The sequence below is a fragment of the Pavona decussata genome, unplaced genomic scaffold, assembly GCF_977016875.1.
Source record: "Pavona decussata unplaced genomic scaffold, jaPavDecu1.1 SCAFFOLD_210, whole genome shotgun sequence".
NCBI lineage: Eukaryota > Metazoa > Cnidaria > Anthozoa > Scleractinia > Agariciidae > Pavona > Pavona decussata.
In genome coordinates this window covers 270001-285000 of record NW_028145615.1, presented here as the reverse complement: position 1 = coordinate 285000, position 15000 = coordinate 270001, and the positions used below count along the sequence as shown (strand labels likewise).

Sequence of the window (15000 nt, the reverse complement as noted above, 5' to 3'; positions counted from 1 at the left end):
TGCTCTCAAGAATCTCCACTTTGAGCTTTTCATGGTTTTTATCATTATTTATACAGCTATTTCAATTAACGTTGTCGGATAAAAATAAAGCTAAAAGACAAGACCGCAATGTTTTGTGGGATTATTTTTTATGAATAATTTCATCAAAATCATCCCTGCACGTGCAGGTCATTGTACTGCTAATTACAACCTATTGTTTTCTCCAGACATGACTGATTTTGATAAATTTATTCATAAAAATCCCACGTAAACTTTTGGTCTTGTCTTTAAGCTTTTAGCTTTGATGCGACAACGTTAATTGAAATAGCGGTACACAGAATGAAAAAAGGAATATATTGAAAGGGTGCCAAGAAAAAAGCCCTAAGTGACTTCTGATAAATAATTATTGCTAGATTCTCCTTCCAAATTGCCTTGTATTCTCCTGTGAAACAAAAGGAGAATTTTACCTCACATCAAAAGTCACCGTGCCTTATTCCACACACCTCTCCAATAGGCCATTTTACAGTTGTGTGCTATTAGTGACTTGGCCTTGGATTGGAAGCGCGGCTGGGGGTGACCTTGTCTTGAAACAAACCTCACTGCTTTTCATATGTAGATCATGTTGTTCTTATGCTAACTAGTTTGCATTTACATATGAAAAAAGTGAGGTCTGTATCAAAACAAGGTCACCCCCAGCCTCGGGCCAAGTCACTAAACACACAACTGTAAAATGGCCTATTCTGATTTGTTCGTGTGTCACACACGTATATACAGCAATATTTTGTATCCATTGTGTTTTCGAGGTCACCTTTTTTTATAAGCCAGTGGTTTCCTGATGTCTCCTCACCATGTCTTTATTGCTACTTTTGTCTTACAATAAATGTTTTATGGAAAATAAATAAAAAACCTAACTGGATAACAAATCCTTATTCAAATACCGGTAACAATGACAAAATAAAAATACGTGTGGATGGGCCTATGTCATACAGCCTTCAATGTCCAAATCATCTAATAACAAAATATGTTTTAGCTCAGTCTCCTTCCCTTTGGTGTTCACATTAATGCAGCTGGACTACTGCATGGATTAAGAAAACATAACATTCCAAAGTCTTTCATAGTAGTGACCTTCCTCGGGATTTACGTGATCACTTATGAATGAAATCGCTTTCTTATAAAAATCAATTGGATGCTTCCTGATCATGTCTCGAGTTGCTGCAAAACATCCTGTCAGACAAGCAGGAACATTGTTCGGAGCAGGAGAACCAAATAGTTCCTGGTAAAACTCCCCCAAGGTAAAATTAGTATGCCGCATTGCACCACTCTCCCACTCCTTACGCCATTTGGCAAGGTGTTGAAGCTTTCCCATGCCTGGGTGATAGTGAACATGGCATTTAATGTTTTCCTTAATTTTACTTAGCATTTCCTCAATGGTATGGAAACAAAATCCCTTTGAGATTCCCTCACCCTGAAGAAAAACAGTTACTTCAGCCAGGTTGTCATAATTGTTTATGATGTGCTGCAAGTAAGTGTGACTCTCGCGTCCAACATTTGGTAACTTTTCCCAGGCATACAATCCCATTGGCGCAGGCTGTAAATCTGTCCCCTTATGATAAACATGGGTGTGGCTGGCATATGGTTTAAGCCAATCAAGTTTTTCATTATAATGTGCAATCACAATTTCATAATCCTGCAGGCGCTCTTTGACAAACTGGCGACCAGTGTTTTTTCTGGAATTGACAAGATTGGCATCAAAGTAAGTTTCCTCTGGGATTCCTCGCACTAATTTATCGCTGATTTCAACACCCTGCATGAACGAGTGGTCTTGATTTGCAACCTCGTATCGCCAGCCTCCAAACCGACCTCGGGAGTAGATACCTTTGGATACCAACCAAGGTTGGACCTTTTCAAGAATCCCTTCTCTACTGACAGAAGGCACTGGATAGCCATGGTCCAGTCGTCGATAGTATTTTGAAACAACCATTTCCGATGTAATGAATCCGTAAGTGATTAAGGCTTGAATGGTAGCATCAATTAAATGTTCCTTTGTCCAATGTTCTGGATTGGTGTTTCTCAAAGGTTCAGCTGCCTCACACATGAGTGACCACTGTTTCCCAGGCTCTGGAACATGATCATCTGAGTAACTGGAGAAAACCGTGATACGATAGAAAGGAGCATCAGAATCGGGAAAGTACATCCAGGACTTGCTTGAGAGTGTTTCAGGAGGCTGACCTGTCAAACCAATGCCTATCACATGAGTATGAGAATAAACTAGCTGAGATGTCAGTTTTTTCATTTCTTCTAGAGAACCATCTTGCCCCTGTATCATATTGACAAAAATGTCGAGTGGCACTGTTGATATTAAAGAGTCAAATTTGAATTCCTGGACAGCTTTTGACTGTTCACCACTCTCTACTACTACAGATTTTGTGTTGATGTTGATGCCTGTAACTTTGTGATGGAACCTAAACCACTCGTGTGGAAGAAGATCAGCAACTGCTTGCCATATGCCACCTGTTCCGTTGTACTTTGGGAATCGAAAAACATTATTAGGTCCCCAAGCCGAGTCTTTTGCTGGAGCTCCACTGTCAAAGGCTGCAATCTTAGCTTTAATCTTGGCGATGTCTGGAACAGCAACTCGCTCACCGACCCAGACTGAGTTCATCTCCGTAGGATCTACAGTCCAAACCTTTCTGTTGTACTTCCTCATGAACACCTCGCAAAGACCAGCGCCAAAATGGCGAAGAAGCCACTGGTCAAAGTTGGCAGGCTTTTCCTTCACTTGATTTGCAGCAACTTCTTCCAGGCCGGCTAAGCTCTTCTGTTGGTCCACTTTGTCCATCACCTCAATGTTGTTCTGCACGGGGTAAGGAATAAATCTTCTTTTGCCATCAGATCCTTTCATGAAGGCATATGCTGCTCTTTGTTTCTCATTCCACTCCTTTACCGCCCTGTCAAGAGTCGCATCAAAATATTCATAATGCGAGAAGACCACATGTCCACCCATATCCCAAAGGAAGCCTTGATCATCTCTCTCAGATGAGGCAAGTCCTCCAGGTTTCCAACTTTGCTCAAGTATGGCAATCGATATGTTAGAAAACTCTTTCTTAAGCTCATGAAGCCTTTGAGCTGCACCCAGAGCTGTTGGACCTGAACCAATGATGATGATGTTGAATTTACCGGCAATGTTAGACTCAGACTTATGGACACTTTGATCTTTCCCCGGTGCTGTTGGTCTTGAACCAATCACGACGTCGAATTTGCTGGTTTTGACAGAAGTCTCGTAAGCAGGGCGATCACAATCTGTATCATAATGTTAAAAATAAATAGGTGTCAATCAGTTTCTACATTTAGATTTTTGTACTGTTAAGTTACAATTTTGATGTAAATAAACAGGCAGGCTCTACTTTCTAAATTTTCTTGTGATGACGAAAATCAAACTTGTAATTGTTCCATTTAGATTATACAAATGTTAGTCTGTTGCTTGAAATGAAAAAGGTTGAATCTTCTGCCTATCTTTTATTCAGTAGCAACACTGATCCAACTAATCTGCATCTTTTCACTGGTTATCAGAGATTTTGCTGTATGTTTGCCAAAACTGTTGAAATATTTGACAAAGAATCTCTTCTTTAACATGAAATCGCTCTTAAAGTACCGGGACAAAAATACATAATGATTTCTCTGAAAAATAATAAACTATGTGTTTTTAGCGTTTTCTCCAAAATACAGTGGAACCCCGTTAATAAGACCACCTTCGGGCTGTGAAAATGTGGTCGTAATAACGAGGTGGTCGGATTAACGAGGTTGTAAAACTAAGGAAATGACTAGACTTTCAATTCGTTCGGGGCACAAAAAATAAGGAGGTGGTCATATTAACGAGGTTGTCGTATTAACGAAGTGGTCGTAAAGCTGGGTTCCACTGTAACGTGAGGGACTTGAAAAAATTGTTGCAATCCATTTCTATCCTAGCTATCCACAGACAAATGTTTATTTAGTTTCTTTGTTCTATAGTGGGGTTATTTTTTAACAAAATTGAACCATCTCACATAAACTTTGATTGGTGAATTCTACTGACCAGTTGAGGCCTGTGAAATCACAACACAACTTAAAAGTCTATTTATATAATTAACTATTTCTGAGCCAGCCTTTTTACATTTTCTTTTGCCAGTTACCCATTGACAGACACTTTTCTGGATTGTGACACAGTGTAGGAATGTTTCACCGAAATATTTGTAGGGTCACTGCTATTGAAATTGAACCACATTTACTAAACTTACAATGGGATATAGGGTTGCTCTCAGCCCAGAGCAACAAGCTGAAATATACTGAAATGGTATTTGCCAATCTACTTTCTAGATCTTTAGCAGAAAAAAACAATTCCAAAAGTACAGGAATCCCTACTCACAAATCAATCAGCATGCCCCAAGTTACACAGAAAAAAAAAGAAAGAAAAGAAACGTCTTTTACATTATGTCACAGCCAAACAACTTTCGTAGTAACTGAATTAAGTGTTTCATACAAGATCATGCTTAATTGCAATGGAACACAACCATGCAGAATCAAGTAAGAATAAACATAAAAAGAAAAAATAATATAAACTGAGATGAGAAGTCTTTTCTGTTTTCCGTATTGTATTCCAGATTCCTTATTTCGCATTCCTAATTCCGGATTCCTGATTTTAGGTAAACCCTCAAATAGCTTCAAATGTCTGCCATAACAACAACTAATTTAATTTATAAAAGCTAAATCGTATGTTTTATCAATGCTTAACCCTAAGGAAGTGCCTTGTCCTGAATTATATCGTTCGTTCCTTAACTCTAAACTGTTGTAGATTGCGAAAAATGCGATGTTCAGCGTTCGGTATTCTGCAAAATACCCCTGCACACGACAACAACAACATTAACTTTTATATTTTCACAAAACTGAAAAAAGGCCTTTGTAGCCCGCAGTTAGCAGACCTATTCTAGGCAGGCTACTTAAACTGACAATGTATAGTTAATTCACCGTAAAACTTTAGACGTTTTCGCCTTATCTTAGAACATAACGATGGCAGAGCAACTACGCCTGCTTCGTAAGATGTAACATCTAAAAATAGAAATTGCGGACAATCCTGTCCATTAGTTCGCCCTATCTTCTTCATGATTTTGTTCGATTTGTAAAAAGGGAAAACGCTATTTTTCATTTCCACAAAGCATAAACATCAGAGGGAAAAGCAGAGTAAGCTCTTTCCTTGTAAAATAATAATAAGACATTGATCAGTTGGTTGAACAGAAATGCTGAATATTATGATGGTATCTTCTGTCGGCATAGAAACCCCCTTCAATTCAACCCTTAACGGGCGGGCAAAATCACTTACCAGAACAAGAGTTTCTAGGTGTTGCCTTAAAACGAAAATGAAACAGAAGAAGGCATTGCAACGCAGCCAAAAATCCTAACGATACAATGCAAGACAACTTCCACGAAACCATCTTCACAGCCGTTCGATTCTTTGTCTCGTCACACAACGCTCCTCAGCTCCGTGGCAAGAAAAGTGCTTGGACCCAGTCTGCCTCGGAGCAGCCGGGGTGGGCTGTGGGCCGATACCAAATACACGATATCATCGATACTGAGGTTGCCTTGAAACATTTCGATACTTGAGAGAAATATCGGTTGTTTGATCCCTTTCGATTCTGCTATCGAAACTGTTCACTTATTATTTATCGTAATTTAATGTCACAAATCAGTGAATAAAAAGTAACAAATATTTATAATAACCATAAAGATTATCTGTAAAACGGTAAAAAAAACACCCCACACTGAGACAGATCACCTATTCAGACCTAACCTCAAAATGTAGAAATATTGAATATTGAAGGCTGTTTTAGTTCCGAAAACCAACATTTATACGTTTGTGTGTGTACTGTTACACTATGCTTGAAGGAAATGTTTTGTATGATGACGGTGTAATATTGGTACAAGAGAGGATGAACCTATGTTGTGGGGTGTTTTGTGAATTTTCAGTGGGTGATTTTTGGGTATATTTGGGAGGAGATAGTTTTTCTAGAAGGATTGGTAAAATTAAGGGAGATAAGAAATATTGAAGATTTAGTGAAGTTTTAAAATTAGAATTTGTAGTTAATAATTAATAGACGGACACCAAGTTAGTCCACTAGCAACCTGGGGTGCTCTTGCGTGGGTATCAACTGTCTGTTAGTATTCCAAAAATAATTTTCTTTCTTCTATCCCTTCTTAAAACCTCTTCAAATTTCATTCAAATTTAGGTGTATTCCCCCCTTAAAGCTTATTGGTTTGCTGGATGGCGCTGGGTATGGCATGTCCACGCGCGAGTATCGTCCGCGGACGTTTTGTGTGCAAACCAAATTTTTCATGATGCGCACCAAATTTAGTCTACTGAATTTACAATCTTTACTGAGAACGTTACTGAAAATATATATAAAAACGTACAGTCCTACGTCAATAAATGTTATAAGGAAGAAGTGGTATGATTCAGACGACTTTTTCATTAACATTTCTTTGGGAGTTACGACCTTTCATCTCCGGTCCTGGGACCCACAGGTGAGGTTTAATACTGAAGTGGAGCAACCTGTACGCGTTAGTTCACGTGGAATGTATTAAGCACGTGATCAGTCCCCGGGTTAAATACCATGACAACCTATAGGTTTTAATACCTCTTAACCAATACACCCAATGCAATAATGGCTGACATTTTAATATTTTTTTGTCTGCAGGCCCGTAGCAAGGCTAAAACAACTGGAGGGGCCGAGCAAAAAATGGTTAAACAAAACTACTCCCCCCCCCCCCCGGGGGGCCGGTCACTCAAAAAACAGACCGATTAGACAGTTTTAAAATGCAACGGCAGAGAACATCAAAAAGCAGTAGATTTAGTAAGTAAAACAATAACTTTGCACCTGCATCACACTTTTTGGTACAGTTCTTTGCCGTTTCTTTTACGCAGACTACCACATGAAATTTCGTAATTTCACGTTTGAAGGAGGACATAGAAAACGACGACAGATTTTTCTTTCGCATTTTAAATTTGGAATCGGGCAGTAAGAATCCGACTGTAGGAGAGGACATACTTGTGTAGCTTTTGATAATTACGCGTGAACACTAAATTGTTATAAACTAAGGGCATTTATATTGCTATCAATGAGCAGATGTCAATTTATTTCAACAGCTTTCACGGCTTGAAATTGGTTGATTTCGATCCATTTTTGTTCCTATTTCCGATTCACAAGGTACCGTAGGAGTGCCTTTGTTGTTGTTGAATATAAAAACAAACTGTTAGCGAAGGAAACTGACAGGTAATGTAGTAAACAAATTATTGAAGGTTGTGAAAAGGCACTTTCAGCATCAGAGTTCGAGACTGATTGATCAGTGTACATTTATTTGTTTTACTTACATGTTTTTTAGCACATTGTTTTTTAACTTCCAAAAATTCTGGGGGGGCTCAAGCCCCCCCTGCCCCTCCCCCTGCTACGGGCCTGGTCTGTATTCAAATTAGCTTCACTAGCCTCGTCCAAGGTAAAATATTCTTTTGATATTTGAACTCAAGAACGAGGCTAGTGAGGATAATTTGAATGTAGACAAAAAAATATTAAAATATCAGCCATTTTTGCATTGGGTCTATGGTTAGCGCTAATCATGCTTCGAGCAACTCAGCCCAGTTCCAAAAAATGGCGAGCCTGAATAGAGTTTGAGCCGCAAAATGTACATAAAATTAACAAAGAACATCAAAGAACTTGATTTCAATTACGTTTATGAGAATATACCTTATATTCTAATTTAACGACTCAACACACGGCCCTTCAAGCTTTCCCATGAAAAGTGGCCAATGAAAGCTTATGCACTGTTTGTGAAACAACGCCGAAACAAGTTTTTTTTTTTTTTTTTGCCCCATGAAGGTTCAAAAGGACGAGAAAGAGAGAAGAAAAGAGAATTAAGAAAAAGGGGGGGGGGGGGGGGGGAATGCCTACATGCCTCTTACTAACCGAGTTCGAGGTCTGTACTGTAAGTTACGGACCGAGATTTTCCCGTTGATTTATGGACCGTCCGCTTAGATCAACGGGAAAAAACGAGGATCCTTAACTTGCAGTACGGACCGAGAAAACGAGGTTAGTAAGATATTTATTATATCTCTGAGGTTAGTAGGGCGCGCGGGAAAGGAAACTAGTTGAAGTTTTGCGGGCCGTACAGTGAAATACGGTTCGCAAAATTGACCAATCATACCGCGCCCACTAACTAAGAGATATAATAGACGGCCTTATTTTTCATATTAGCGACATTGGAGTTGACTCGCGCTGGACGGTTTCCAAAAATGCAGCTATATATGTAGGAAAGAAAATGTAATTAATGGAAACAAAGGCAAAAGTATCGGGGGTCACACAACAGAGCTAGGGCTAAGTTTGTATTGATTTAGTTACACTCGATAACCACCCAAATGTTTCGTTTTCATTCCCTAAGGAGGTAACTGAGAAAAACAAAGGTCTCCGTGATTTTAGACTGAGATGTCGAAGAGATATTAGGGAGTTTAAGGCTGGTTTACACGAGCAACGAAAACGCAAGTGCAAGCGCAAGCAAACACGTGTGAACTGCCACAACGCAAATGCAAGCGCAAGAACCAACACAAGAAAAGGAAACTTTTTCATTTCCTTGCGCTTTCGTTTGCATTTCACACGTGTGAAGCGGGGAAACGCAAAGGCAAATGCAAGATCAAAAATACTCGTTCCATGCCTCTACGGTTTACGTTCAAAACAAGATGGCGTCCATTTTTAATCTCGTTCCCAGAGTCCTCGTTTCCCGACTGCTGGTCTAGGGTAACGCGGACTCTAGGAACAAGATTGCCACCATATTTGTGTTTGCGTTCGCTCGCCATTCTCGTCCCCAGAGCCGCTCACTTGCTCTTGCGTTTGCGTACAACAACGTGATGTGACTAAACTTAAGGTGTTGTGGACAAAGGTAGCACATGACGACAATTTTTTCATTCTCTGTCTTTTCCAGGATAGTTCGGCTACATTGTGCAAGTTGAACGAGTTCGAACAACTGCGAAGTAGTGCAAGTAACACCAACTTATATTTTCAGGAGTCGTTTTCGTTGGCCTTGGCGTCTTGGTTTAAAGTCCCTAATGAAACTGGTGAGAGTCGACTCACCCTGCGTCCATCGCCAACTTTCAAGGAGTCTAATAATAATAATAATAATAATAATAATAATAATAATAATAATAATAATAATAATAATAATAATAATAATAATAATAAATCAGAACGGGTAACACCAACGTAACTCGAGTTTAATGAGGGTGGCCCTCAACTAAAATTTATCATTTACATTTAAAAAGTTCAGTGCAAAAAGTGTATCAACTAAATATGAACTAATATAAAAGTCATATTCTCGTCATCTCGAGGACTCCCATCAACAATCTCAGTTACTCCTATTTAACCACAACAAAATTTATTAAATAAGCTTCAAGCAGTTCCTTTATAGATAGTTCAGCAGGGTAAGCATGTTTTTCGATCATGCTTATCTTTCGTTCGCTCACATGTTAAACTCACACGCCCGACAATCTAAAATTAATAAGGGACTACAATTTAAAATACTGTCCACATGTCCCCTTTCCGATCGTTTTTATCTGAATAATAATGTTTTTTTTTAAAGTTTTTACGTCGTTGCTTTTTCGAAAACTTCAGTTTTCATCCGCTTTTGCCGTCTACAAATAAACGATAAATATCCATTTTCAAGAATCTTCACTTTGGGCAGCGTGGTGTTTTTTAATTTCGGTTATCGGAACCTTACCCTTTTTATACGTGTGCATGAAGTCCTAACGACCCGCTAACAAATCTTCGTTTTGAACTCAAAACGACCAAAAATACGCGTACGGGCCTTTATCGTACAGCCTTCGATGTCTAAATTGTTAAAAATAAAAAATGTTTCAGTTCAAGCTCTTTCCCTTTGGTGTTCACATTAATGCAGCTTGACTACTGCATGGATTAAGAAAACATAACATTCCAAAGTCTTTCATAGTAGTGACCTTCCTCGGGATTTACGTGATCATTTACGAATGAAATCGCTTTCTTATAAAAATCAATTGGATGCTTCTTGATCATGTCTCGAGTTGCCGCAAAACATCCAGACAGACAAGCGGGAACATTGTTCGGAGCAGGAGAACCAAATAATTCCTGGTAAAACTCCCCCATGGTCAAATTAGTATGACGCATTAAACCACTCTCCCACTCCTTACGCCATTTGCCAATGTGGTAAATTTTCCCCATCCGCGCGCCAAGCGAAACGGGACATCTTACGTTTTCCTTAACCTTCTTAACGAAATCATCAATGGCGTGGAAACAAAATGGGCCCGAGATTCCCTCGCCCTGAACGAAAACAGTTACTTCAGGCAGGTTGTCATAATTGTTTATAATGTGATTCAAGTAAGTATGACTCTCCCGTCCAACATTTGGTAACTTTTCCCAGGCATACAATCCCATTGGCGGAGGCTGTGAATCTGTCCCCTTATGATAAACATGGGCGTGGTCGGCGTGTGGCGTAAGCCAATCAAGTTTTTCGTTATAATGAGCGACCACAATTTCATAATCCTGCAGAGGCTCTTTCAACTGGCGACCAGTGTTTTTCCTGGAATTGACGAGATTTGCATCAAAGTAAGTTTCCTCTGGGATTCCTCGCACTAGCTTGTCGCTGATTTCAACACCCTGCATGAACGAGTGGTCTTGATTGGCAACCTCGTATCGCCAGCCTCCAAACCGCCCTCGGGAGTAGATACCTTTGGATTCCAACCAAGGTTGGACCTTTTCAAGAATCCCTTCTCTGCTGACAGAAGGCACTGGATAGCCATGCTCCAGTCGTCGATAGTATTTTGAAACAACCATTTCCGATGTAATGAATCCGTAAGTGATTAAGGCTTGAATGGTAGCATCAATCAAATGTTCCTTTGTCCAATGTTCTGGATTGGTGTCTCTCAAAGGTTCAGCTGCCTCACACATGAGTGACCACTGTTTCCCAGGCTCTGGAACATGATCATCTGAGTAACTGGAGAAAACCGTGATACGATAGAAAGGAGCATCAGAATCGGGAAAGTACATCCAGGACTTGCTTGAGAGTGTTTCAGGAGGCTGACCTGTCAAACCAATGCCTATCACATGAGTATGAGAATAAACCAGCTGAGATGTCAGTTTTTTCATTTCCTCAAGAGAACCATCTTGCCCCTTTATCATATTGGCAAAAATGTCGAGTGGTACTGTTGATATTAAAGAGTCAAATTTGAATTCCTGGACAGCTTTTGACTGTTCACCACTCTCTACTATTACAGATTTTGTGTCGATGTTTATGCCTGTAACTTTGTGATGGAACCTAAACCACTCGTGTGGAAGAAGATCAGCAACTGCTTGCCATATGCCACCCGTTCCGTTGTACTTTGGGAATCGAAAAACATTATTAGGTCCCCAAGCCGAGTCTTTTGCTGGAGCTCCACTGTCAAAGGCTGCAATCTTAGCTTTAATCTTGGCGATGTCTGGAACAGCAACTCGCTCACCGACCCAGACTGAGTTCATCTCCGTAGGATCTACAGTCCAAACCTTTCTGTTGTACTTCCTCATGAACACCTCGCAAAGACCAGCGCCAAAATGGCGGAGAAGCCACTGGTCAAAGTTAGCAGGCTTTTCCTTCACTGGATTTGCAGCAACTTCTTCCAGGCCTGCTAAGCTCTTCTGTTGGTCCACTTTGTCCATCACCTCAATGTTATTCTGCACGGGGTATGGAATAAATCGTCTTTTGTTATCAGATCCTTTCATGAAGGCATATGCTGCTCTTTGTTTCTCATTCCACTCCTTTACCGCCCTGTCAAGGGTCGCATCAAAATATTTATAATGCGAGAAGACCACATGTCCACCCATATCCCAAAGGAAGCCTTGATCATCTCTCTCAGATGAGGCAAGTCCTCCAGGTTTCCAACTTTGCTCAAGTATGGCAATCGATATGTTAGAAAACTCTTTGTTAAGCTCATGAAGCCTTTGAGCTGCGCCCAGAGCTGTTGGACCTGAACCGATAATGATGATGTTGAAGTTACCAGCAATGAACGTCTCGTTGTCAGGGCAGCCTGTAACACAATCCAAGTACATAAATAAGGTCAATTATCTGTGTTCACCAAATACCCAGGAAATGTGTTCTACAACCCAAAACAAGACTCTCTAAAAATGATGTTTTCAGGGGTGGGGTGGGGGACAGTAGATCTGGACCCTTATAATCTTAAGCTGCATTATTTTTTAAACCTGGGAAAAATTGTTCTGTTGTTCGCAGTTCTTTGTCCTCTGTACCAACCGTGTAAGACGTTGCAAATGGTGCGGGTCGCCCCCGAGGTGGTTTGTGTACGTGAATGGGATCGATGTTAAGGCAGAGGGGGCGGGGGGGGGGGGGGGGTGGTTTTGGTTGATTTTATGTGGAAGGACACATGATATTTGTTTCAAGGGTACACCACGGAACTGAGTCTTCCCTAATCAGGTTTGATCAGTTATTGTTTAATACTGATAAGAACTGAATCAGTGGTTGACTACCGGAGAGCGTTCGACATGGTTACGGGTTGACCACGAAATTTTTGCTGACAAAGTTGAAAGCTTACGAAATGAGTGAGACCACTGCTAAATGGTTTCAAACCTATCTTCGTGACAGAGAGCAATTTGTTTCCATTGGAAACCAGGACTCGACCAATGTGAAATCCCTCATGGAGTTTCACAAGGAAGTATACTTAGTCCACTTTTTTTGTTGTTACAATGAGCTGGCATTCCACGTTGAGTCATCCGAGGTAAAGTTGGATGATACAACGCCCTCTTCCTTTACTGAAGTTGGCGCCCCACACAAGCTACAGGAAAACCTGGTCAGTCGTTTGAAAGATGTTGAGGGCATTACTTGTAGACAGTTTTGTTCGTTTATGCTAAGCCTGCTAAGCCGTGCCAGTGAGTTTGCATTGTTCATATAAACGATATTGTTAATGAAAATTCTAATGGCGTAATCGTTTTTAACACCGTTTCCAAGGTAATTATGTCGTTTTCGTTGAAATTTTATCAGTTTTAGAACCTTCAAAGTTGCATTCGTCGAAAATTTGTTTTAACGTCGCTGGCCATTGAGTTGTATATTGAGTTGCACAATGCATCACGTAATCTGTGTAACGAAATCTATTATTGCAGTCTTAGCCTGCGTCGCAGACAGTCTATACAATCCCTGGTATATATCGAGTTCTCTATAGGTCTTGAGTGACAAGTCCGGCTGCAACGCAGGCTATGCAGTCTTTGCTAACTAGCGTTTATAATGTACTGATTTCGCGGACGTGCTGTTTATTTATAGAGTGTGTGCACGAAGGCCATGTTGGAGGACCGAAACAATACAATTATTTTTCTTTGGGCAATATATTCTATTTTTATGCAAATATCTTCTATTGTTTTAGTCCTCCAACATGGCCGCCGTGCACACACCCTAGTTATTTTGTTATTGTAGGTAAACAAATGTGGCTTAACGTATCGGCCAGTGTTCAGTCATCGCTTTTGTCAAAGCAACTTTCAGTATGAAAGCATTTATGGTCACAATATCACATTTCTTTCACAATATATAGCTCGCTTGTTTATTCGCATAGGGTGAAACATGGCACGGATGGGCTAACCATCGTGAAGAGGACGCATTATCCGTCTGGACGAACGATCTTGCGTCGTGCCTGTCTTTATACTGGACCCAAGTTCGGATAATGCGTCCTCTAGTATAAAAACGGCCATTCCTTGCCGTCTTAAACACGTCAGCTGATATGAATATTCAACCTTATATATATTAAATATCGATCATGCGTTGCTTTCCTGGTGGTTAGTCGTTACATTATATAATGTTTGTTTCTCCTTCCGTTGATTTAAAACGAAAATTTGTCACTTTTTCCTACTCGCAAAGCGGATAATTGCAGTCGTTTATGCTTTCTTTCGTGATGGAATCAACCTCCCTTGTCTAATTTACGACGGACGCAACGAAGCGTCAAGTTTATTTCTCGCATGTAAGTAAACCACCGCTAACACAAAGTAGAAGGTATTTTTAGCGCTAGTTGGTTAAACCCTATCACTTTTATTTTAACATGTATTCCAATTTCGGTCGACCTGTTTATAACGGCAAGAAAGAAGAGACACCTAACCTTTGCGCGATAGGGAAGACTGATTTTAATCAGTTTGAATATTCATCATCTTGTGTATGTTACGTGTTCATTTAAATTTGGGTCAAACGAACCCGCTTAACACTTAAAACGACTTCATTGAAGCGATCTCAGGTGTTAGCTGAACTCAAACAAGAACTGCATTAGGCAAATTTCGGAGAGAAACGAAAGAATGCAGCGGAATCTGCGTGACTGAGCGGAAATGAAAATGCCTACAGCTCAGCTGTGCGTGTATTCATGATAATCAATCACGCAATTAAAATTCCGTTCTTGAGAACCGACCAGCTGGAATCGTCAGTTCGTAAACGGACTGTACCAATTTGCTACTTCTTCGATTTTCTTCAAAATAGTGCTTCCCATTTTCGTAGTGTTCATTTTTGAAGATTTCATCATTTTGTATTGTAGCACCATCCCTTCAAAATGACGCATTCAATTTACAGATTGGCCGGTGTGGGCAGCCACAGGCAAATGTAAAGCACTCTTGATTTCATGTTTTTATAAGCTTCTGCATCACACGAACTAGAATATGTGCAAACCCGCTCGATGTAAATAAAGTGATCTTGTCAAAATTCCTCAGTCTGCAGTTCGCCACTTGAAACGCAAAGAACTTGAATGAGCGACGACGCTACGTTTACTGATTTCGCTATTGTACTTGTTGTTGAGGCTTTCGCTATGGGACGAAAGGGAGAAGGCGGTATATAATCAGAAACAAATATCCTTTAAGGAATTTCCACCGAAATGAAACTGACAGAAGACAATCTTCCATAGTTTCGTTCTAGCTTCAGTTTATCATGATACTGTTCGATTCGGGTATTATTGCGACATCGGTAAAAGAA

General features: G+C 40.2%; 2 protein-coding genes across 2 annotated transcripts in view; both read right to left on the bottom strand.

The window, feature by feature from the left end:
• Positions 1-817: 817 nt before the first annotated feature.
• LOC146460573 (uncharacterized) lies at positions 818-5489 on the bottom strand. The gene is made up of 2 exons (XM_085087929.1): positions 5333-5489; positions 818-3279 (listed from the first exon to the last, which is right to left on the bottom strand). The coding sequence occupies exons 1-2, from the start codon at positions 5442-5444 to the stop codon at positions 1064-1066; spliced, it is 2328 nt and encodes a 775-aa protein (XP_084944055.1). The 5' UTR covers positions 5445-5489; the 3' UTR covers positions 818-1063.
• A 4095-nt stretch (positions 5490-9584) lies between these two features.
• Positions 9585-15000, bottom strand: part of LOC146460572 (uncharacterized) — a 6008-nt gene continuing 592 nt past the window's right edge. Inside the window, exon 2 of the mRNA XM_085088001.1 lies at positions 9585-12082. Within this exon, the coding sequence (XP_084944127.1) occupies positions 9963-12082 (2120 nt within the window). The 3' untranslated portion in view covers positions 9585-9962. The remainder of the gene's footprint in view (positions 12083-15000) is intronic.

Bases quoted from the DNA above. Each gene is read 5' to 3' on its own strand.
- LOC146460573 (XM_085087929.1), bottom strand. From the start codon at position 5,444: ATGGTTTCGTGGAAGTTGTCTTGCATTGTATCGTTAGGATTTTTGGCT. The intron at 3,280-5,332 runs GTAAGTGATTTT...ATTATGATACAG, and splicing joins ACCTAGAAACTCTTGTTCTG to ATTGTGATCGCCCTGCTTAC.